Below are 24,951 nucleotides of genomic sequence, written 5' to 3' on the forward strand. Positions count from 1 at the left end.
GTACGATTCCCGGTCATGCCAACTGACGTTGTGTCCTTGGGCAAGGCACTTCACCCTACTTGCCTCGGGGGAATGTCCCTGTACTTACTGTAAGTCGCTCTGGATAAGAGTGTCTGCTAAATGACTAAATGTAATGTAAATGTCAAATCATTTCTATATCAAAGCCACTACGTATCATTAATGGTTATAAATGGGTTCTGATAATTCATGAAGCACACAAAACATCAGTACCCAACAATTAATATAAATTCTCAAATCAATTTATGATTTCTTTATTGAAAACCATAGATTACTACTATTCGAGAGGATTGCAGTAATTGTAATGTAATCTTAGAAACACTGCACTCCATCCATGTATCTCTGTAGCTGACAGAGAAAGGGTACACCGGGGACTGTTGGATCTGGGAGGAGAAGCGAGTGTGTGGGGTGGTGTGGAGGAGAAGAGATCGGTGGGGGGGGGGGGGGGGGGGGTGTTGGTGTGGAAGATGAAAAAAACTGTGAACCATCACTATCAACTCAGCTAGGTGAAATGCATGTAAAGAATGGTCCTTGAACACGTTGCGGACTATCTCAGATGCTCAGCATGACTTGGATCTTGTCTACCTGTTGGGTCGTGGTCCTGCTGGGGTCCTGCAGGGGACACAACACTCTGTCTGAAGGTAAGAGAGCAACATATTTTACAGTCAATTATTCTTTTGAATGTATTTTGTTGATAGATTCACTGATAGAGAGGATGTTATTAACGGCTAATGCAATTATAAAGCAGGTGCATTCTGAACTGTAAATACATGGTTCAATATGAATACATAACTACTAGATCAATCAGACTTGTTTTGCAAGTAACACTACGCATACACCATTTGTTTGTAGACAGTTGATTACTATACTGTAATATCTCACTATCCCTCCATTCCAGGATACAGATTGTCTATGTCCAGCTATAACCTATGCACTGGGAATGAGACCATCGTGGAGAATCATGTGGTGTCCTACACAACCCTCTACACAGAGAAGCGGCCTTGTGGCGGCTGGCTCCCTTGGAGGTTGTGTGATGTCACTCTTTACAAAACTGCCTACCGGATCGAACAGAAGACTGTCACCAAAGAAGTTAGAATGTGCTGTGCCGGCTATGAACAAGTTGGCAGCTATTGTGCTTTGCGTGAGTATTGAAGTGCTTCATTTACTTGTTTAGGTAATTTTGCTTTTTCTCCCCAGAAATTATATGAATGAATGTTGTGTTTAAAGTAAAGGTTTTGTAGTAAATTTAGTTGAAACTCATGTTTAATGTTTCGAGCTGTAGTCATGGTAACATTTTCATATGCAGTATTCTTCAACATCCACCAGGTGGGGCTGTGAAAACAAAAGCATCAGTATTTTAACCCTTCTAGCTTGTTAATACCTTTTACACTTAATTAATAGATTATTTTCTTGTCTTAGCCCTGAACAGAAGTGGAGAATTCACAGCCAAGCCAGGGTCTTGCCCTGAGCCAGCAGCACCGACAAGCCCAGATGGCTGTGAACAGGATACAGATTGCCCAGGGTGGCAGAAGTGCTGCCAAGGACAAAGCACTGGTCAATGCACAAACCCTCAGCCATCAGGTCAACTACATCTTGTCTTTTTTATAAGTGGCTTATTATCGATATCATATTTACACACACAGTCAGAAAAAGTCATAGTTTTTCCTTATTTTTCATTCAGGTAGCCAAGGTTGGCGCTTAAATCTGACTGTGACAGTGAAGTCAGATTACTACATGTTGTCACTGGACAGAGGGATTCTTAACCACACACGCCTCCTTCACTCCATGGTGGGCCATCCTGAGATCTCCAACGTTCTCAATGAGAAGGTCCTTGTTCAGATGGCTGTTTATGACACTACTGTTCTGTGTCCTCCAGGTGACAGGAACACTGAACTTCCCTAATATCTCCATCTTCTACATTAAGTCTTGGCCTTTGGATCCACACAGGACCACCTCCTCCTTCCTGATTGGCTCTCCTGGCACTCTGTGCCTGTCCAATACCACGGCAAAGCTTCATCTTCTCATCCAAAACATTGAGGAAATCACCTCAGTGGCAGTGGAAGGTAGGGGTACTGTGGACCACGGACAGAGGAATTAGCTCCACCAGCTGAGCATTATTGTCTATAGTAATTCCCGTAACTGCGTTTGACTAATGTTGACGAGGACACTGTGTTCAGGAACAGCTGACTAAGTGTAACCATGGTGTCCTGCTGCCTCCGCTTCCTACTGACAGACATCTGTGTTTCCTGTACAAATGGAACAACGAGGTCACTCGCACACACTTATAACACATGCCGGCGAGGAAATACGTCAGTGCAAACACAAGGATACAGCCATGCACACACATACACACACTCACACATGCACATACTGACACACGCACACACACACATACACACACACAGGCTGTATCCATTCATATATTGGTTTGTCTTTGTACAGATGTGGACGAGTGTATCCATGCCAATCTCAGCTGTTGCTCAGCGCATGCTAGCTGCAACAACACCGTGGGATCCTACAGCTGTGCCTGCCTTCTGGGATTCACTGACACCCAGCCTCACAACCCAGGGGTGCACTGCCATGGTGAGGACTAAGGATCCTGCCCCCTGACTAGACATCAGAGAGTATACATGTTTACAACTTTACACGCAATCTTTAGTCAAGTCTGTAAAAGTATGTGAAAAAAAATGTCACATCTGTTTTTTTTTTTTTCGTCTGCTCTCTCCTCGACACCAGTCGTGGCCAATGTCACTCACATGCCCCCTTTGGACAATGGGACGGCGATGTCCCTCACCAGCAGCACGCACCCTCCTTGGACCACCGCTCACAACCCACCAGAAGAGAGCAGCAGCTGGAGCTCCGGCATGCATGACAACGTTACGGCACACCCCACATCAGGGCAGCATTCTACTGGGTTCCTGACCAGCGGGGCCCTGCCTGTCTCTGAGAACCATCAGAACAGCACTGTAGCCAGCACCAGCGTGGACAGCACCCTTCCCTCATGCTGTATGTGGACGGATAACACACCCTTTATTTCACAAGTCACTGGTTTATGCAATTTGTCTTTTTACAATTTCCCCAAATGTCACATAGCTAACTGTCAGCAAGATTGATCCTAATTCAGAGTTCTTCAGTCATTAAATAGAATGACCCATATATTTATCATATTTATATCACAAGAAGAAAGTTCTAGGCTGCTCCATACAAGCTAACAAACAGATTGTGACACCTGTCTCTCCCCTCCTCCAGCTTTACCACTTCTCACCAACCTGCAGTCATTCAATGTAACTGGCTCCTCCTTCTGCGTGTCCTGGACTAGCCAATCCCAGAGCGGGCAAACCTTCCGGGTTGAACTTATTCAAGGGTCAGAGGTAAAGAACAGCTCGACGACCAATCAGACGATGTGGCAGGTGACAGGGCTGCAGCCCAGGGTGCTCTACAACGTCACGGTTACGCCCTCTGCCTGCGGAGGCCAGGGTCACAGCCTGCAGATCCACGTGAGAACAGGTAAAGCCATCAGGTGCACAAGGCACCCAATTCACACCTGTGAAATCGTTGTCATTTCATGATTGTTACACTTAGATTTGTGAGTGTCACATGCTTTTGCTTTCAATCCCGTGGCGCCTCTTTGACTCCAAATGTTCGAAAACAACACTTATCATGTGATATGTCAAGATGGAGCAAAGTGACCCGCAGAGAAAACTTTTGATCTTATCCGTTATCATGTGACCTACAGTAGCAACAACATGACTTGGGCTAAACCGTAAGCAGGATGTTGAGATTGCTGACTGTTGAGATCGCTGAATGTTCACTCTCATTGTCAGGAAATGAGAAGGTTTCTGTCAGGGAACTCCACTGACTGAATATGTATTTCATCCATAGCTGCACAAACGCTTGAAGCCACAGCTCGCCTGACCAACATCGAGTTCACTGATGACATGCTGAACCACAGCAGCCAGGCCTACCAAAACCACACTCAATGTATTAAAGACGAGGTAAGAGATTACAAGTTCAAGTACAAAATGAGTTTGGCTTCATGTTACCACTTCAGTTTGGTTTTGTGGGTATTTCTTTTATGTTGGCTTGTTTGTTTCTTCCTCTCTGAACATTTTCACGATTTGGATTTCTTTGTCATAGATCCTGAAATCCCTCCCTCCGGACATCTTGGACATGGTGGAGTCAGGGACGGTGGAACTCCTGATCACAGGCCTGTCTCGTGGGAGCGTGGTGGTCCATTTCACCTTTGTCTTCATCTCCATGGACACCCAGGTCATCACGAACGTGTCCCAAGCGTTCATCACCTCCCTGCAGAACAGCTCTATGTACACTGTGGACGGAAACAGCACCCACATATACGGTATCTCAAATACACACGTTCAGCTAGACAACAGCCGGGCCTTGCTGTTTTTTAAATGGCTGTTCTACATTATCTACATAGATTTGTGTCCCCTTAGTGAGGGAGACTGTCTGACAGTCTGAGAGCACAGTGATACAGTATGAATGTGCAAGGATGGTGATGGCGAAGACCTGATGGGTTCTGTCCCTGACAGATTATGATGAGTGCGCGGCAGGGGACATGGACTGTTCCACTATGGCGAACTGTAACAACATCTTGGGCTCCTACAGTTGTGCCTGCCTGACAGGCTACACAGACACCAATCCCTCCATGCCTGGACGCAGCTGTCAAGGTAGCAGCCGAGAGCTGAGATGAGAGACTTCTAGATCAGATACGATCTTCTCCTTTGCCCATTTCACTGTCTCAATCTTTTTTAGATATAAAGATTTAAGCCTCTGAAGTCACTGTGGGAACATAAATGTATGTTTGTCTTCATAAAATCTCCTTTTTCCATAGAATCCTTGACCATCACTACACCAACAGCTCTCGCAACAACGCTAAATCCACCTATAACCACATTCTCTCCTGTTACACACACAACCCCAAACATAGTACTCACCCTCAACGCGAGCACATCCGGAACTACTGCAGTGTCCCATGACATGACAGTTGCAACTGCAACAACTATGCCAGCCACAACCACTTCCCCTCATACAGTCCAAACCCCAACCATTGCTCCAGTCACAACCGCAGCAACCACTATTCCAGTTACGATCCCAGCCACCACGAAAACTACAACTACCACAACCGCCACCACCACTGCTACCTCTTTGGTCAGCACCAGTAGGACTGCACAGCCCTCAGCCTCGACTTCTCTGGTGTCCCAAACACACTACATCTCAGTGCAATGTTTGCCTAGTGCCATCACAGTGACAGTGGCCAGGCAGCTGTTGGTGAATGGCCACATCAGCGACCAAGCCCTCTACCTGGGCCAGCCGGGATGTGGCTTCCCTGTTGGCAACCCCACTCAGGTCCAGCTGACCGCGGCATGGGACCAGTGTGGCACCCAAATAGAATCTGTAAGTTCCTAGCAGATGCAAACTTGTACTGTCGGTGGTGTGGTTACCATCGAACAAGAAACAGGTATGAATACCTGACGAATAGCACGGCGATTCATTCGAGAAAAATCAGAACCTTTTTTTAAATTGTTGTTGGTTCAGGCACCATGGCCACAAAAGGGGAAGAAATGGGTTGAACTGTCCACATGTTCTGTTAAGAGGTGAGCAGGTGTGAGCTATGTCTCTGTTTGGATTTCAGAACAGCTCTCACTGCTCGGCCCAGGTGACTTTGTTCAACTCCATGAGTCCCCAGGCCCTGCCTGATGGCAACATGAGCGTGCCCACAGTCCGTCTGCAGGTGCCCATCCTTTGTACTTACAGCAAGAACATCCATGTCTCCACGGGCTACGGCTCCACGGGGTAAGCCTCACCATGGTTACCCACATCATCACTGCCTCATCTGAGACACTCCCTCAAACCACTGCACACCTGTTTCATGTCTCACATGTTTCAGAAATAGCCACTGGAAATGTGGTAAACCTACAGTACAGATGATACAACATAATCCTGTATCATGTAAAACCCTAGGACATGAATATACCACCGCCAATCCAGACCTGTGTTTGTCTGTGTGTGTTTGACCACAGGTATGACATGATGAATTATGTTATCACGGGGGCGGGGGTGTTCCAGCTGACCTTGCAGCTCCTGAACGGGAAGTATCTCCAGCCCCAGAATTACAGCCTGTCCCCCAACGAGGAGGTTGTGGTGGAGGTCACCCTCAACTCCACCATGAGCAACCTCACGGTAGTCATCAACAGGTGCTGGGTGACCAAGACCAGTAACCCGGACGGGACCTCACATACCTTCCTGGAAAACAGGTTTGCTCCTTACCTCCCAAGAACACTGCTATTGGTGAAGGTATGCTGTTCTTCTGCTTAGAAGGTTCTGGCTTCAGAGAGGTCATATTGGAACATTGAAGGTGGTCTCTGGAGCTTTGATGATGGAGGTATTGCTCTGTTGCCCACATGTGGGCTGGATGATTTGATAAGTGATGAGATCGTTAGTCTCTCTCTCCTCAGCTGCCCTGTCTCAGGTGCATACAGTGCAGTCATAGAGAACGGGAACTCCAGCAGGTCCCGTGTCAGTGTCAACATCTTCTCCTTCGTCAACCTGGATGTCGTCTATCTGCACTGCGAGATTCAGATCTGCATGGAGACTGGCTCTGGCTCCTGCATACCTGTGAGTGTCTTCGGTGAAATTATTTGCTCAAGGAGATGGATTCGAATAATTTCAAAGGATGTAAAAAAACTAACAAATCCCCCAAAACATGAATTTCTTTTGTTGAATATTGTCTTTCTTAGAACTGCATTAAGCAAACAAAGGGCTTTTCCAACACAATCGGGACAGCAAAGGCATCCTGTGGTCCATTTCTAAGATCAGAAGAAAGTAAGTAGACTGTGGTTTTACACAGTTACAGAATCGGGTCATTTCATCAGTTTGACCGATTGGGATGAATTTATTGTTGCACCTTCTAACAGAGCCCAAAGACGAGAGCTCGGATCTTCTTCAGCTGGTGGGCTTCTCTCTCCTGGGCATCGGAATGACCCTCTTCTTCCTTGGTGCCTTCATCTGTGTGCTCTACTACCACAGGAACAAGATCGGACACTACAACTTCAATCTCAAACCCAAGCCCGAGATCTTTACATACAATGCGTTTGATGCCTAGCTGTGCTTTGAGGCAATATTAGATAGAACCATAACGCATGAGTCCCTTCCTGCAAACTGTAATGCCTGATTTTCAGTCAAGCCTCACTGTCAGCTAATAGAAACCTCAAGGAATTGATGATTGTTCTCTGAAGTCTGCATACTTTATGACGGCTGTGAACAAGGGTTTGTGTCTTTGAACTATGTCTCTGCTAACCTAGTGTTGTATTACTCTAACTCTCATCAGAACTGTATGTTACCTTTTAATGCAGTAATATTAAGTCACGAGTAACATACAATGTATCAGACTACTGCAATCCTTTTATGTGCTTAAAAAAATATTTTTGTACATTTGAGATTTAAGCTATTTATGTAATGGTACAGTATGCGCATTGTTTGTTTTAATCTCAAAACCTAAAACCCCACTTTCTTTCCTTATTGAATATGCCCTAATAAAAAGATTCAAGTTACACAGCTACATCGTTTGTCATGGTTCTTTACCTTAAGGCAATGTAGATTTGTTTGAAGACGTCAGTCTCTCTTTAAAGCACTGTCATCTTTGAAACACTAGATGGTGCTGTGGTATCCCCATGAGCCACAACGCAAAGACAAGATGGCTTCCCTCCATTGAACATAACAGGAGAACAGCTATGTTTATGTGTCAGAGACAGAGTGCGCATATAGACTGAAAGAGAAAGCTAAAAAAGGTCAACAAGCTTTGTGTTGAAGAGGTCCATATTTAAACCAGTTTTTCCTCTTCAAACCACCTTTATACTACAGATCACGTAAAATATGTTGGAAAAATGTCCATGTAGCTGTTCCCCAGGACCTTTCATCCTCTTGAAAACCATCTCTCCCACAAAGGTGAGCCCTGCGGCAGACCTACATAGTAAACAGGAGAAGGATCTACGTGAGAGGCGTTCCCTTGACACCTGGGTTGGTACCAGCAACAGTACCCCCCCCCCCCCAACACACACAGCCCACCCCGAGATTAACCCTGTCACTGCAAGGAGTGGAGCTGCACTGGCGCCCGGTCACCATGGCAACAGCTCTTCGCAGTCTGTTTAGGGCTGGGGGAAGAGGGAGGAGAGAGAACAGAGCAACAGAGATCTGAGACGTAATGGTAACATACCCAGTCAAACCCAAAACATGTCACATGTAGCATGTTACTACTGGATCTCCATCATGGCCTCGTTCAGGACACATCACGTTCAGATGACATCCAGACAATGGTGCCCCTGACCCCCCCTCCCCATCCTGTTTGTTTTGAGCAACTCCAAACAACTCACCAATCAGTCCCAGACCCCACCGAAGCAAATGTGTTGATCTGATTTCCATCCAACATTAAACCCACTTCTACCTCTGTGTTTTGTGTTATATTCAAGTTGTTTTTTCTTTTTGAACAATTTCACAGCAGTGAATGATGTGCTAGGGACAATTGGAACAGGCTAGGTCTCTTAGCTTCATAGGGTTCGGCAGCTATGCTAGATCTACTATAACCTAATTCACATTCGTATTCTCAAAATATCTCCAATATTGTCCTGGGAGGGATTTCAAACCTTTTGTTATGACCTTGGGACTAGGTGGGGCAGTGGAAGAGTAATGACTTTCTTCCTACGCACTCAATAAACCTCATTTTGGAAGGCAGCTGAACCAATTTGGTTCTTTTCTCCCCCCCCCCCCCCCCCCTCCATCTCTCTGGGTCAGTGTGCCTCTCGCTGGCCCGGTAAGCAGCGTTTATCATTTCTACGAGTCTTTATGTTCAGTGATCTCCCCGGGCTTTCAGACAAACCCCATCTCACCCAGGTCATTACTAATTAAAGCTCCATCTGCCTCGTCCATCCTCTGAGACCCGTGTCTGTTTATGGAGCCACCAAGGTCTCGGCCCAAACATCGATACAGCTTCTGAAGAACTAGAGATGATGAGTGTGTGTATTGACTTGAAAGGGCTGTGGTGGTCAGGTTTAAGATGATCCCATACTGTTTGCGGAGGAAATACATCAATGTGAACGACCTCAAATCATATACTGTACCTTTTTGGTAAGTTCACAAACAAGGCAACTAAAGTATAGCTCAATATTTGATGCCTGCTGTGCTCTTTAAATAAAGTGCTCTTTCTTTGAATAATTTAGGAGCTCTTCATCACGATGGCTGACTCAGTGATGGAGAGTGACAGATTGTAGCACCTCCCCTCCTGGTGCTTGTTCAAGAAAACAACACCTCAATAGACAATTACAGGGAAGTTCTGAAAGTCTGTACAACCAAACCTCCGTCACAGGGTTTTATGGGGTTAGGCACCTGAACGTATCTAACCCTAACTCTAACCCTTTTCCGAAAGGTCGTTCGGTGGTGGTTACTGGTGGAAGATGTGAGTTCTCCAACAATGGCGTGCAACTGAACTCTTGGGGCATCGTCAAGCCCTGTGTGATGGCTCTGTGTTAGTGTGCAAGTACGCAAATGCGGCGTGTGTAATTGTTTCCTCTGTGAATGTCTGTTTGCATGAGATGGGATGTGTCCTCCAGGCTATGATCACGGAGAAGCCGGCAACAGAATACTGCACAGCCACATGCCTGCCCTGATCAGCCACATCATCCTCCACACGTCCAACCACTTAATTCACACCCAATGAAATCCCGGTATAACCAGGAAGAGAGACAGTCTAATGAGGAACAAGATGGAGGGAGACAGAGGCACAGCTGCTCTAGCCAGAGACCTGATCCTCCCCCCATAACACGGTACCTAATCCAGACAGACCAAGAGTCCTCACACAAACACACTCAGACACACACAAACACACACGGACACACTTAACCACGCTCACAGAGACACACATCCATAAGCATGCACGCATACACAAGCTGGTAACACAATCATCAAATATGAATGTAAATTTCCATCCTTACTCTTGTATTTGTCGTATATATGTAGATAATGATATGTTGGGTTGGTAAGCCCAACATGTATTTTTCTTTGTTCTAGTGTCATAACTGCCATTCATCAATACAAATAGAACACAAATTAGCATATCCGCAAGTTATCTATTTTTATTTGTACTTGTTTCATCTGTTTACAGTACTATCTTAATCTTTAAATAAGCACTTCATGGTGTGTGTGTGTGTGTGTGCACGACATTTCTAACATTAATGACAATAAAACATAACATTAAACTAAACGTATAGCACCTCTTCATTTGCATTTGATCAAACAGCAACGATCAACGCGTGCATCTTATATTAGTTTCTTATTCATTTAAAGGAGCTCTCAATAGGCTTAAAACACTTCGCTAATACAACTCAGTTGGAAATGCTAGATATGTACAGTGCAGGAACAGCAGTCCCTGTATGCAGGATCCCCCCCCCGGGGAACTAGTCCGAGGACTTCACATCCGGGGCAAAATGCACGACCCCACCGCTCCGGCGAGGCTCCGGTCGTTCCACCAGAGGTTCTGGTGGTTCTCCTCCAGCAGCACCGTAGGAATGATGATCACCGGGTCGGAGAACCTCGTCTGTAGGCTCTCTAGGAGGCAGCACACAGTTAAGATACAGAGGAAGGAGAGAAGACAAGAGAAGACAGAAGATGAGGCATCGCTGGAGGGCGAGTGACAAAGCCATCGGGGCTGAGCTGAGCACCCTGGGACGGCTCATGTTGGAGGGGGAGAACGTCAGACTGTTGGGTTGTTCTGTGGGGGCGTCTTGCTCTGTCTGAGACAAAGCTCTGAAAGCTCCTGGGGGTTCACTACTCTTGCTGCTTGTCGCAGACGTCACACTAAAAATAGCTCCAAGACTGTCTTGGTTGAATCAACTAATCACGTCCCGCATAATTCAAAGGGTGGCCGTGTTTTTTTTTTTTTTTTATCCTCGATGTTATCCGGCCAAAGATGTGATTTCTGTAGATGTTTTGGGATTTCTATATGCAGAGGGGTTCATGTCTGTCAGCTAAAACAGCTTCTGAATCCCAATCGGCTGTGATGCTGACAGCACAACGAGAGTCTCAGGGTGTTCAAGGAATAATATACAAAAAACATATATACACTATGGCTCTGTAACTTAAAGATCATAAAAACATGCACTTCCACAAACCCACTCAGATAGACATACCACACTGACATATGCAGTTACACAGATACTGCACAGTATGTTAAACGTATCATCAAAACTACCATTAGGACATTATACCACTAATACTAAAACACCCGGTTTGCTGGACTCACGTTTACATACATTAGAACACACATTAAAACATCATGTTACATCATGCTGATAAACAATGATAAACAAAAATTAAGATGAAGAACTCGGCGAATCTGTAAAATAGATTTATGGAATCATCCAACATAGCTTTTGGGTCTAAAACATAACAGCTAAGCTGAATAGCAATTGTTGATAGGCTTGTAACCATATCCATTTGATATAAAATCAAATGTTATATCAAATAATGCACACAGAATGCACAGTAATGAGTAATCAGCTTGTTCTATGATCATAGACTGGGCGATCTCAACTCATCTGTGTGAGTACATTTCACAGTCACGTTCACGCAGTCATGCAATTTCTTTAGCCTTGACCTATTTCTTCTGACCAGGAGCAATGGATGCATTTTACAGCAGCTCATGGGGATTCCAAGATGGTTGCTGTAGTAGACACTCTACATGAGACAAACCCTGGGCCTCCTTAAGAGAGGAACCTTAAGGAAGCTTCCATGTAGGACGTGACAGCCAGCAGTCAGCCATCCCCATTCACTCCTCTGACAACTAATTCTAGTTTCCATATGGAAGAGAACCACCAAGGAGCCTAGAGAACTCGTACTATGGTACTACCGAGAAACATCAGCGGGCGACCTCCAAAACCCCCAAAAAGTGTCACTATCGGAAAAATTACAGTAAAAGAAACGTTAAATTTCATGAGCACATATGGATGGGAATGAGCGAAGAGTAGCGACTTGTTGTGGTCTGGGTGTGTTTCAGATTACCTGGAATTGGGTAGAGCACAGCCCCATAGGTGTTGCTTTAGAGTCTGCACCCAGCCAGTGTCACGGATTGGCTGACAGAGCTGTATGTAGTGGTACTGTTTTACCACAACCCTTCAAATGAATCAGAATGTCACTCATTAGCTAGATAAGAACGACGCAGTACAGTACATCCAAATTTGACAGTCCCTCAAAAGGCTGATGATACTACTGGATAAAACTTGGAATGATAAACCTAAGACATTGTAGTAGTGATATCAGAGAAGATGTTGAAAAATCACAAAACTGTGATTCGCACAGAAAAACAAATTGATAAAAAATGATATTTCGGCCAAATAAATTCATGACATCTTATTCTGGAATCAGGAATCTGTCCATCCTTTGACTTGAATATTGCAAATTAATTTGGGTAAGATCCTGGAATATATTAGACACATGATGCAAAAAATAATATATTTCTCAGCTCTTACGACAATATGTTAGCCCTGAAAAGGATGCCAGAGCTCATGCCAGAATTTGCCGCAATCTTTGAAAAGCGCTAAAGAAAACCGGAAAGCAAAATTCTCTTCCATGTGGAGCTTTCACTAAAAGAGGACTTATCACAGAACCAGCTTGTAACACTAGAACACTTGAAAAACATATACCTCCAGTTCTCTCACATCCTCCATAACTTTTCACTCAAAGAACCAAGAGGACACTGCTTTTTCTGCTTTTGCATTTATTTATAATATTTCAGTAAATACGAGCAAGCAGAGAGAAACACACGCACGTCACAGTAAAATATTTGGCCCAATACATAACTTTGTACCATACTCTCTAGTCATTTTTTTTCCCTAATGCTTGGAGAAATCATAGTACCAGGTGTGTGTTGTACTCAACTCTTTACATGTACGATCCCCTCTCCCACCTCAACTCTCACGTCTCCTGACCCCCTCTCCTCTGAGTTACGTGACAGAGAGCAACCCCCACCAACCAAAGGCTGCAAAACGTGAATGAGTTAGCCCTGCCCCTCCACGGGCACGTGCTCAGTCTGTCGTTGTGGTCTTAACACACTCAAGACACCACAGACAATGGAGACAATACAGTCTGCCACTCAAAATGGAAGGGGGGGGGGAGGGACGCAGGCTGGCACGACAGAGGACAACAGACAAGGGTTGGTGGTAGGGGGGTGGCCAGGACAAGACAGGCCCTGTACAAAGCACTCCTATTGAGGCCTGTCCCATCCCTGGAGACTGGGGCTGCTCTATTCCTACTGTACAGTAAACAGACTGGTGTAGCTTGCTGCACTACACCCAACACCGGGCCCTAATACTGGCTAAAATAGCATCAGATATACTGTGTATATACAATGGGGTTTAACTTGATTAATTTGAACATAATCAGGTTCATCTTTATGATACATATTGTTTTAATTCCCTATTAATGATATCTAGTGGTAGAGGCAACATATAGAGGAGAGTTTAATGATTGATTGAACCAAAGCTAAGATCTTTGTGAACAAAAACAGAACATCTACTGCTCTAAACGGGTTTGCCAACACCTATTGGATGGCTCAGCAAAAAGGTATAGATTTTGCCTCCAAACTCCAGTACTTAATGTTACAGATAATCTCAGCTGAGTCAGTCAAAAACGGACTTTACACACCTGGTTGGAAGGAGAGACCAGATCCGTTAGGCCCGAGTAAGACAGAAAGACAAAACCACATGCAGCCAGAAACAAAGATAACAGAAACAGAGAGGACACACATGAGCAGCTTTCAACTTACCATCAAATCACTGGGGTCATTTTTTGGGTATATTTTCATAAAGAGAGGTATTAGCAGAGGTAAATCATGCTTTGTTCATAAATTCAGAGCAAATAAAATGGCTGTTTAGTGAAAACAGTAAATAATTATAAATAGCACATTGTTAGAACCTGTACAAACAGTCTAGCTGTGTAATGGTAGCAGCTCTGGCGTTCTCTGGATGTGTGTCTGGAATAATGTTGTTTTCCCAACTGATACATCCATGTGGCAGTGTGTATGACAGAAAGCAAAGAAGTATGTGTGTGTGTGTGTGTGTGTGAATGTGTAAGAGTGGAAGATGTGTTATCAATTCAACTTCTGGATGAGATGAAACAAGGCTAAGAACCCACAATCGATTGTACCTACTGTGAGTCTATGAAATGTCCATAGTATCATTATAACTGCACGCTAGTACATTTACTTCGGTGGAAGTTGACATTTGCGGTGTAAATGGCTGGTTGGGTAAACATAATCGCATTAGAATAACACACATTTCCCTGGCAACAACCTGGTTGACTCCAAACAGCCTTGTGTTATCTTAAACTCAACTCAATGAATGGAGATATAAAAATAGTTTTTACTGAATGAGTGTTCTCCCAGGTTGTTTTGATGGGTGATTTAAGTTCTAAAGCACCTCAAAATAATCCATTATGGTCCTCAGAAGAGTGAGGGTTTACAGAAATGAGACATTGCATTCCAAAATGATAACAGAGTTTAGCAAAACATTGGTAATGGTAATTGGATAACATACATACAGTCCTATGTGCACTGTTGAGAAGAGAACAGCATTCCAGAGAGACCGAGCAGGCGCAAATCAAGCCATGAACCATACACTCTCCGGAAATCAAGCTTCGCATTTATCAAAGATTTTCAGACCATCAAGTTCAGTATCTTTGCATAAATTTAGCATGAACAGAAATCTAGTCCGGTGAACCAATTCTTTCATGGTCTTCATTTTCCCCAAAAATCCTTGATAAACTCAATCAAGCAATCTGTTCAGTTGACGGAAGTCAACCATACAGAACTGCTCGTCGGAGGGCCCATGCAAGACAACAGCTCGCCATCCATTAGCTAACCAGGCAGCCGGTAGCCATGGCAACCTTGCGATGAAGACTGAGTGGGGGGTGGGGTGGCGTCGAGGAGCAGAGGGAGAGGATGCACACGCCCCCTCGTTACTACGGTGATTACATGTAATGTGAGGCGGAAAGCAGCGACATGTCATGTCCAACCCTGACATAGTACTGCACTGCTACAAACTTGGCCAACAGACAGGAGAGAGAGAAAAGAGAGGAGGAGAGAGAAACAAGGGAAATAATGAGAAAAGAGAGAGACAAAAGAGAAACAGAGAGAGAGAGAAAAAGAGAGGGAGTGAGAGAGACAAAGAGAGAGAGAGAGAGAGAGAGAGAGAGAGAGAGAGAGAGAGAGAGAGAGAGAGAGAGAGAGAGAGAGAGAGAGAGAGAGAGAGAGAGAGTGAAAGAGAGTGAAAGAGAGCGAGAAAGAGAACATACAAGGAGGATGAGAACCTCAAATGAATTTTGCAGCCTTCGTTTTCGTTCCCCCCCCCCCAAAAAAAAGAAAAAAGGTAGAAGTAGTGCTAAATGATTTTTACTCTTTTGCCTCAGCCAGTTTGTTGTTCATCTCTTTACTTTTCTCCTTGTCCCCCACCGCGGCCTTGGAATCAGCCTGGTTCTCTGAGGTCTTCGTCTTGGTGCCCCTCAGGGCCACACTCTGCTTGTCTCTGGCCTTCTTCAGAGGTTTGCCCTGGGTGGCAGACGGGGTGGCCGCCTTTTTGGGTTTGGAGCGGGGGACAGTAGATCTGTCAGCCTGGGAAGTAGGAGATGGAGGGAAACCTTCACTGGTCATTCTTCACTGGTACACTAGTTAGGGACGGATAACTTAAATTAAACCTCCACTAGTTGGATACTCATCCTTATATACAATCTATCAGCTTCAGTTTTAAAAACCAACCATCCTGAAGATATCATGAAGATAAAGGAGTTGACCTCTACAGGACCTCCACAAGACTTAGACAAACAGTGGGAGGGGGGGGGGACACACAGCGTGGCAGTGCTGTGGGGGTGAGCTTCAACATTCGACATCCACAGATCCCAAGATCCTAGCTTTCGAAATGACAAGGCTTGTACTGAGGTGGTTCACGTGCTCTCACCTTAGTGTGGTCCAGGTAGGGTTCACTGTACAGGCTGCGTATCCTCCTGCGGTCCACCACCTTGTTGTCAGTGGGCGGCAGCTTGGCCGCCTGCTCTCCCCGGAAGGAGGAGCTGTAACTGGTCTTCGGGTCCGTCCTCTCGTGAGGGGGCAGGTACTGGGACTGGCCCCTGAACAACTTCACAGGCTTCACATCCTTGTAGGCCTTGAACTCATTCCTGCATGGGGAGGAACACGGTGGCACACGGTTAGAGGACAGACAGTGGCTCGGGGCGTTCACGGGACACAGTTTTCTATCACTCGGTTTATGTCGGAGTCCTATGCAGTGAATTGTGTTTGTTTGTGGAAAATACTCTTATTGGAGTGGCTGGGGGGTTTACTCCCAGCAGAACCAGGGGCTGTGAGAGAGCTGGTCGCTGCACTTGTAGCTCAGCTGTTTAATACGGACACAGCAGTTCTGGAGAAGGTCACCTCTGTGGTTTTGATACAGGGCAAGCTAACCTGCAGCATGGGTAGGCTACGAGCCAAGCTCTGGCCTTTCACTGTGTTAGCTAAGAGCAATTCATAACTACAGGAGAAAGTGTGCTATGTTCAGTGCAGGGTAAGAATTTGTCGAATTACTCAACACCATTCAACTATTTATATTAGTTACTTTCCCAGAATTCCATCCTTCATTTAATAATTACACTTGTGATTTTTCTGTATATACTCTAGATGTTCTGTACAAAACTCTGTGCCATACAGAAGCATACATTTATATCCTTTCCATATCCATGGTTACTGCTGCCAAGAAGACTGACTTAAAATAAGAAAGAATGACTCCCTCCCTGGCCCACACCCAGTCCCTTGACAAGGACAAACTACCTGTCAAGCCTCCACATGACACCCCCCTGCCCCCCATCGCCCCCCCCCCCCACACACACACACACACACACACAAACACAAGCAGGCACCCCCCACCCCAAACAACACCATACATTTCCAACCAGCCACAGCTAAACCCCTGCATCAGCCAGCCTACAGACGACACACAGTGTGAGAGCAGTGGTTCCTGTGTGCACTGGGCCTGTGCTGGAAGGGGCGTATTGATTACATAACACTATTACTGCCCGGGGATAGAGGAGTGCTCCCAGGAAGGCTGAAGCACTACAGGCCCATTAAAACAATTAGTCTACTGGTCAAGATCATATTATTGAACATTAAATCCATTACAATCAACCCATGAAAATCTATAGTCAGCTGGCGAGAATGGTGGAAAGTAAAGAGTGTTAGGTAACACACTGTGGTATTTGTAGAAAAAAATGAGGCCTTGGTCTGAGTTGTGTCATTTGAACATGACCAGAGTTTAAATTAGACGCTAGCTTTTGTTGGTTCTGTTCTAGTTTACTTCACAGCGTGTGACAGTTTGGATTCCAACCTCAAAGATTCTCTTGTAGTAGGTTGTCATGGGACTGCATGTGGGAAGGAGAGAAAGCACGAGTAACAGAATGTGTGGCTGTGAGGAAAAGACTAACAAATCTAAATTCTCTGATTTTCACACTGTGGAGCAGCCATCTGTGGTTCTTTCATGGACTTAGCAACTTAGCACGTTCTCAAAAAAAAATATATATATTTGGGTGTGTTTACGTGAGGAATATATCAAATGGATTAATATGATGAACATAGTAAATCCATGACGATACAGCTGTCACAGCCCCAGGCCTCAGATGGATGGAAGAAAACAACAGTAAAGAAAACTTTTTTATCGCAATGTCAGGGTCTTCATCTGCCATTTCATGACATTTAGTATTAATGGTATGGTTGACATTTACATCATGGCATTTAAGACTTTTAATTGCGTTCAAAAATAGACTAATACCCTACATATATACTGCATAGCTCACTTCAGCTTCATCAATAAAACTGAATAACCCATCAACTTTTAAAGTTTGCTCAATTTGTCTGATAACCGATGAAAACAAATTATGTTTTCAGTACAACCAACCGTGTTTTCTCCCAGGAAAGGAGGGTGTGAGAGGCCGGTGATTGGTGTCAGGATGTGTGGAGGCAGACAGGAGGTGGAGCGGAAGTTGGATGGAGGTTAGAACACCACAGAGCAGTTATGTAAGACAGAGCTAAAGTCCACACTTAATGCTTGAGCTGGGGGGGCAAGGGGCAGTACAAGGACAGCCTCATACAATGTCCAAGGCCATGGGCACTGAGTGCTTTCCAGAGGTGCCTGTGTGGGTCTATGTGTGTGTGTGTGGGTGTACACAGTACATTGCTGGTGGTCATGCGCATATGACTGCTAACAATAAGGCCAGTGTCTCTCAGGTCAGTGTTGTGCTTGGTACGAACAGTCTGATGTGTGACTTTAAAAAGCACACACGAGTTTTGCAACACAAAAAACCTTAGAAACCTAAAACGTAACCTTCTGCTTCTCTTGTAGCACTTTTGAGGTTGGGAGTAAAGAAAAAACACTTTCCGGACATTTGTGCAGCAGTATCTTTTGACGAGACCTGGCCGAGAGGCTGAGGGTCTTGCTGTGTGTTCCAGTCTGTCAGGAAGAGGCCGACCCTGCTGACCCTGTGGGTACAGGGACGGGATGTGGGGTGTACAGCTCTGCCACCATGACGACACACTGGCACTGACAAGGGGTGGAGTCGTGCCAGGATGCAACCCTGCTGAGCTACGTCACCCCTCTCTAGCATGGCACAACCAAGACCCGGCCAAGACCCAATCTGGCAGGCTTCTTCACTTACAGAGGGCTGAGATTGACATAAGGGCATGAACATAGCACATTTACAACATCACGTCAATAGAGATTAGGGAAGACATGCAATGGCAACTTTTACAGTATCTTGGTGTTATTCTATTACATCTTACAGGTTACTTTTTTCAACATATTTGTTGAAAAAAGCAATAGAAGTCCTAACTGCAATAGGACTGAATGTAAGAACGTTCTGTAAGAAAACTAACAGTATATTTCCGTTGATCAGTGCCTTTTTACTCATATTTCGACAGAACTACTATATTAATCGCAAGAACTAATCTTAGCTATTGTAACACCAAACCCATTGATCTTCGATAGTGAATAGTAAATGACAGTCCAACAAAAAATCATTAAATCAAGCTTGAACAAGTGACTCAGCAGAATATGCCCAGAATAACTAAAAAGAGTCTTAGGACACCATGCCCAGAATATCTCATAGGAAATAAGATACGTTCCAAATGATCATTTGATACATGTACCGTGCTAGTAAAATCAATGATAATTCTATACCACACACAGCTCTCATCTACAGATCACAACTGGACCGGCACACATACCGTTTTGATACATGGTGATTGAAAGCGAATCAATCCCAGCGTACGGAGCCTGGGTTCTTCTGACTCTGCTTCTGACTGTGTCAGCCATGTAGCTAGGCCACGGATGATTTCTGATCGATACTCACTCCTCCCTCAGGGCTCTGCTCGACTGGGTCTCTCTCTCCCGTCTGACAGTCTCTCTGACTTGTAGAGACAGTTAAAAGGCTACACTAAGGCACAACTTCTCCCCGTGTCACCTCCACCGAGGGTGGGTGCTGATTTAGAAACACTCGGAGGAGTTTCAGTCATACGCCTATTATGATTGAAGGCTGGATAATGTCCTATACAATACTGGCCCTTTTCAGACTTCAGAAGAGAGCAACCGAGAGTAGAGACACAGGGACCGAGGGACTATTAAACGTTGTAATCCGGAGATTAAAGCTGTATCCCTGACAACCCCTCTTGTGTTTGTTGAGTGTCTCTGGGCTGATCCTCACCTCCTACACCTGCAGGGCTAAAGCAGCCTGTCTTAGTGTAATAGGAGGAGAGGAGGGACTGAGCCGCGTGCTCTGCCTCCATCCATCCCTCCTGCGATCCCTCCCTCCATCGCTGAAAGTGTGACTTCAGCAGGACTCCTAACTGCGTGGCTTGTGGCTGGAAAAGCCGTTTTTTACAGGCCTCCTAAGAGGATCATTTTAAAAATCCACTCCGATCTGCTGGCTTCTTTACAACTTGTCAGCCACTGCGGCTGCTGCCTGCTCACAAGGCTTACACCACTGGTACAGTATTAAGCAGGCAGGGATAAACTCGGAATAAAAAACAAACAAAAAACTCATCTAACGATTGTCTGAACACCCTGTTTGGCAGAGTGCAGAGGTCCCTATGGTTCAAGCACTGACAGCTGTCTGTCAAAACAAGAGAGAGAGAGAGAGGGTTACTGAGAAGAGATCCAAGGTGAGTATATAATGAATGGGAGAACACAGCATCTCTACAGTCTTGAGTCCAGATAGAACGTGTGACTTTTGTGGCATTAAAAAGTCAAGCCGTGGTGCATATTCATCCCTGTGGCTATAGAAAAAACGACACTACCTATGTCCCTCGAGCAGTGAAACAACCCTCATCATTCTCATGGGTTTATTACACATTACGCAAAATGAAAGATAAAGCAATTCCCTCGGATATTCGGCGTTTGAATATCTCAAATTGGATCTTCACAATAGAAGGGAAAAAGACAATTAGATGAAGCAATCGACGGCTCACTGAGCATGGTCTGATCTTCTTGTTAGGAAAAAGGATGTGTGATAACATTTAACAAAAGCTAGGTAGCAGCCGGTTAGGCCTTGCCTTGGGAGGTTTCTCAAGCACAAGTGCCATTGGAAGTGTAAACATAGAGAAGAGTTAATCTGCAAGGCTGCGAGGCCAGATCCCTCTGTTAGATAACAGCAGGACACTTCCCAAGGCCTCATAAGGCTAATATTACTAACACCGTGGTACGCCTTGACTGTAGCTGAGAGTGGAGATACCTAATGACCCCTGCTTCCACCTTTTTTCATGCACACAGGAAGTGCAGGGTGGACATTTTGTCTGAATCCTAAAGAAATTGTGTTCATGGCTGGTTTTTGGGTTGAGCTGTCTGGTCACATCATTGGTTGCGGTGTAGATTATTTTCAAAATTGGCCCGATTTTGCAGAGAATTCTTCTGTTAAATATTGTTGTTAGCAGGGTATACTTTCATAGAGTCTTTAAGGGAGTTGAGAAACAGAAAGCAATCAGGATGTGGTTCATTTCTTCAAAACCAAAAAACAACTCAAACAATTCTACACAACGAACAGCAAAAAGGTGCAGTACGTGGACCCTTGCTGAAATCGATTGGAAGGTTATTAGACTGTAAAATGCAACCTAAACAATAAACCCTTTCTCTGAAACTTAACATCGACAGCAACTCACCGCAGTAAAATACAAACACATATAAGGGCGACCAATATCTGCAGAGCACCTTGTGATACCTAGTTTAATAGCGCCCACATAACTCGGGCATGTGTGTGAGCGTGTCTGTATCTACGGCATGTGATTACACGAAGGTTTGTGCATGAGTGTGTGTGCCTGCTGTTCAAACATGAACCTACAGCTGACCTGCTTTCTCTCTCAGAAGGCATAAAGTGAACTGCCGCTTGTCCCAACGCAGTCATTTGCTGCCACGTGAGGAGGTCTGAGCCCTGGGCTGACCCCTCTGGTGAACATCTGCCAGACCGGTGGCTCTCACATCTCACAAACACTCGTCTGTCAAGTGAACTCATTCGAGACAGACTATTTTCAGACTTTTGGTCTAGGCGGTGTCAATTAAGGCCATCATATTATTCGACAGTACAAATACAGGCGCTATAGAGCAATGCTCGTGAGATATCCCTCCGACATGACTCGTTGTACGCTGTCACGATGGCTGAATTGAACTCAGCGATGTCATGGTGGTGGTGTTAAACAATAGCAAACGCCCTGAAGTTGTTGTGTCCTTTGGAATCGTGACAGAGCGTGGCACATGCAGGCATCGACACTGTAGGGAATTCTAATGGATGTGGCAGAGAACTCCTTACATGCGTGAGATTTCGAACACAGAGCATAACAATACCCACTCCTCTGTCCAAGTCCTCTCCTCTATTTCTGAGCCTCCAACTGCCTGAGTGCTGGTGGACTGCCAAAGTCCAGGCTCTCTGTGCTAGGCTGATAGATGGCTAGTCTCCACCTTCTGTCATGCTCACATAGCAGAACAGAATATTATACTTGCATCAAACGTTGAACTCTAATTCTATCTCAGTTCTATTATGTGTTACACCTGGTGGATATACCTGCTTCAGAGATGGTAATACCTACAGTATGTGTAAGCATGACAGATCAGAAAACCATTTCATCTCCATGTACAGTGTGGTGGAATTTTAGGACTTATAGGAATATCGTTACAATGTATGTGTTTTATAAGCAGTGATCTATAAGTTTCTTTGTTATAGACAGTGAATGTACGATGCATGCTCTGTAGAATGGATGTAGCAGTTGGTCTTAAGGTATTTATGGTGTTGTTTTATGATGCCTAACTAAGATTGAACCTGCATCTTTTGACTATTCAGATCTACACAGTGCCACTTGAATTCTTCCATTACATACAGTACACTACCTAACCCACCAGTGTCCTACATAAAAACTGTCTTTATCAAGGTGAACTAAAACAAGCCGCCGAAATTGACGAACAAGTCTACTTTGTGGACTTGTGGTTTGTTGCCAGGTAACATTTATGCTGCCTACCTATATGAGCTCCCGGATGTCACTTCCTCTTTTATCTGCTGGTTGAGGGCATCGACTGCCGCCCTCTCTCTGCCCTCTGCCGCGAAATCTCCGTGTTGTCCCTCCACTTTGATAACCACTTTCTTTTCGACAGCATTCTCCACTTTCTTAGTTGCCTTCTTTTTCCTCTCCCCATGCACAATGTCTTTCTCTTGCACCTTGTCAGCAATTTCACTTTTCTCTACACCACTATCCACTTCTGCCTGCACGTGAGAGTGTTTCGATCTATCTGGTGCTCCAACAGAAGGACTGGGTTTGGGAATCCATGGATGGTCACCGCGTTTCTGGATGGGCCATGGCTTGTAATCTTTCTGATATTGTGTCTCGGTGTTAAAAGGGGTCTCGGGGCCGTGGTATTCATTTTTAGGTTTACAGCTAGGCTCAGGGCGAACTCTCCAGTGCTTATAGTCTTGGCGCATGACAGAGCTACATGCGCGCTCCTCGGGCGCAGTAGAACCCGTGGCCGGCTGGGCACGGGTAGGTTGCGTTTCTATGGCGACCGCGCTCGCCCGAGCCTGGGGATGCATCTGTTTCTTATGGTATGGCTGCAGTTGAAGATGCTGCATCTCCGAGACATCCGTGTATTTGGTAAAAACCAATGGCACCGCAATGTCAGCTTTGTCCAGCTGATTCCAAAAGCGGGCCATACAGCACGCCCTGGTGATGCAGGGCCACGCCATGACAGCGGCTCGATCTCAGGTCTAACGCGCGATGCAGCTGTTCCGTACCCCAGAAATCCCGATGGGAGAACGTCTATGATAGTACTCTGGTCTCACCGCGAACCAGGATCCTCATATGAGGGAAATGTCCGTGCAGCTGAGAATTATCGAATGTGAATCGAAAGCAGTAAATCAATCCATGTTATACACTTAAAAAATAACCGCGTTCGGTCTACAGTTAATTGGGATTACGCCCTTTAAAAACGATCTTCCTTCGGATGTCTTGCCTTTTGCCTTTCACTCTGGTACGTCCGTTCTGTCCCGTCATGCATATTTACACTACGATAGGGTACTGCAAGGAAAAACGGCCCCGCCCGTTCGTTCAGCATCCACAAGAGGATGCTGAGAATTGGTCCAGAGAAACATCACCTGGCCTCCCCCATCATCACGCAGCGTCTGCAGTGGGAGGGGCGTTTCGACGCTCCACGTCTCTATTCAGTCGCAGTTTTTCCTCATTATTTCAAAGGAAGGATGAGGTTCCTATGTAGGCCCACTGCATCATGTACTGCAAAGTTTCTATTCGTTTAGCATTGAAACGGAAACGTTGCAAACAATAATAAGGGTTTGTGTGCCATGTGAGCGAAATTGTATACATATTACATGTGTATTATTTTTATGTACATGTCAATTTCACATTCGTTTGAAGAATAATAAGTCATTCATAATTGTGCAGGATGTTGCCAACCGCAGGAGGTGGCCTTTGTGATTAGGCCCAAAGGTCTTGTTAAAAATTGACAGATGGCCTTAATTATATAGCTGGTCAGATAAATAATGCCAACTCATTTCAACGTATTTTAGTCCAGTGTGTCCTTTTGCATTTAGTCCTTACGTAAAGAAAAATAAGAAACAGTAATATGCTTAAAATGAAGAGCTCTAACAAAAAACATGGTGTGAACAACATAAACCAAATTAAGTGTAACTCTCTACTATGTCAATTTTAAATATATTTTGCCGGTTTGGACACTGGACATTCATTTGATGTTATACCTGGACAAAAAACATTTTCTCTCTCTTATTTGATATTCATTTGATATTATATCTGGTCAAAAGTCAAAATGGCAGCCTTCTGGACACTGGTCATAGATTTGATGTTACATCTTGACAAAATGGCAGCCTTATGGACACGGGCCATTAATTTGATGTTACATATAGACAAAATGTCAGCCTTAGTTATACCTGGTCAAGAAAAGTCAATACTTCTTGCATTTCTTATGATTTGTATTGTGATCAATATTGTAAGCCTGCATTGGACAGTTTTACCAGGGAGTCAGGTGTCCGAGCGGTAAGGGAATCGGGCTAGTAATCCGAAGGTTGCCAGTTCGATTCCCGGTCATGCAAACTGACGTTCTGTCCTTGGGCAAGGCATTTCACCCTACTTGCCTCGGGGGAATGTCCCTGTACTTACTGTAAGTCGCTCTGGATAAGAGCGTCTGCTAAATGACTAAATGTAAATGTACCATTCACGTGAGTCACTCAGTGCACTCACGCAAACAAACTTTCAATCTGGAAGGTGCCCGTGGCTCCGTTTGTTATGATGTACCATCAGTAATACAAAGGTTAGTTGTTCAAATCCCTATA

The 24,951-nt window shown here is 44.9% G+C and overlaps 2 protein-coding genes across 3 annotated transcripts; one reads left to right on the forward strand and one right to left on the reverse strand.

The window, feature by feature from the left end:
* Window positions 1–531: 531 nt before the first annotated feature.
* Window positions 532–7,553, forward strand: umodl1 (uromodulin-like 1). Its single transcript, XM_062486264.1, has 17 exons — window positions 532–659; window positions 917–1,159; window positions 1,438–1,599; window positions 1,700–1,806; window positions 1,895–2,081; window positions 2,461–2,601; window positions 2,755–3,024; window positions 3,268–3,525; window positions 3,901–4,013; window positions 4,156–4,375; window positions 4,569–4,706; window positions 4,871–5,433; window positions 5,672–5,832; window positions 6,060–6,293; window positions 6,495–6,654; window positions 6,777–6,861; window positions 6,954–7,553. Exons 1-17 carry the CDS (start codon window positions 575–577, stop codon window positions 7,139–7,141), a joined length of 3,315 nt encoding a protein of 1,104 aa, XP_062342248.1. The 5' UTR covers window positions 532–574; the 3' UTR covers window positions 7,142–7,553.
* Window positions 7,554–10,145: 2,592 nt separating this feature from the next.
* map6a (microtubule-associated protein 6a) lies at window positions 10,146–23,728 on the reverse strand. 2 transcript variants are annotated; one of them, XM_062485822.1, is made up of 5 exons: window positions 22,616–23,728; window positions 16,035–16,251; window positions 15,477–15,691; window positions 12,088–12,198; window positions 10,146–10,635 (listed from the first exon to the last, which is right to left on the reverse strand). In XM_062485822.1, the coding sequence occupies exons 1-5, from the start codon at window positions 23,332–23,334 to the stop codon at window positions 10,485–10,487; spliced, it is 1,413 nt and encodes a 470-aa protein (XP_062341806.1). In that variant the 5' UTR covers window positions 23,335–23,728; the 3' UTR covers window positions 10,146–10,484. The 2 variants fall into 2 exon arrangements, with proteins under 2 accessions (XP_062341806.1, XP_062341807.1); XM_062485823.1 differs by lacking the exon at window positions 12,088–12,198.
* Window positions 23,729–24,951: the final 1,223 nt, after the last annotated feature.

The sequence above is a fragment of the Osmerus eperlanus genome, chromosome 19, assembly GCF_963692335.1.
Source record: "Osmerus eperlanus chromosome 19, fOsmEpe2.1, whole genome shotgun sequence".
NCBI classification, from domain to species: Eukaryota; Metazoa; Chordata; class Actinopteri; order Osmeriformes; family Osmeridae; genus Osmerus; species Osmerus eperlanus.

Coding starts and splice junctions, on each gene's coding strand:
- map6a (XM_062485822.1), bottom strand. CDS start 23,334: ATGGCGTGGCCCTGCATCACCAGGGCGTGCTGTATGGCCCGCTTTTGG. Junction 15,692..16,034: donor CCTACCTGGACCACACTAAG/GTGAGAGCACGT, acceptor CCTACTTCCCAG/GCTGACAGATCTACTGTCCC. Junction 12,199..15,476: donor AAACTGGCTGAGGCAAAAGA/GTAAAAATCATT, acceptor ATTCATTTGAAG/GGTTGTGGTAAAACAGTACC.
- umodl1 (XM_062486264.1), top strand. CDS start 575: ATGCTCAGCATGACTTGGATCTTGTCTACCTGTTGGGTCGTGGTCCTG. Junction 1,807..1,894: donor CACGCCTCCTTCACTCCATG/GTGGGCCATCCT, acceptor TGTGTCCTCCAG/GTGACAGGAACACTGAACTT. Junction 4,707..4,870: donor GCCTGGACGCAGCTGTCAAG/GTAGCAGCCGAG, acceptor CTTTTTCCATAG/AATCCTTGACCATCACTACA.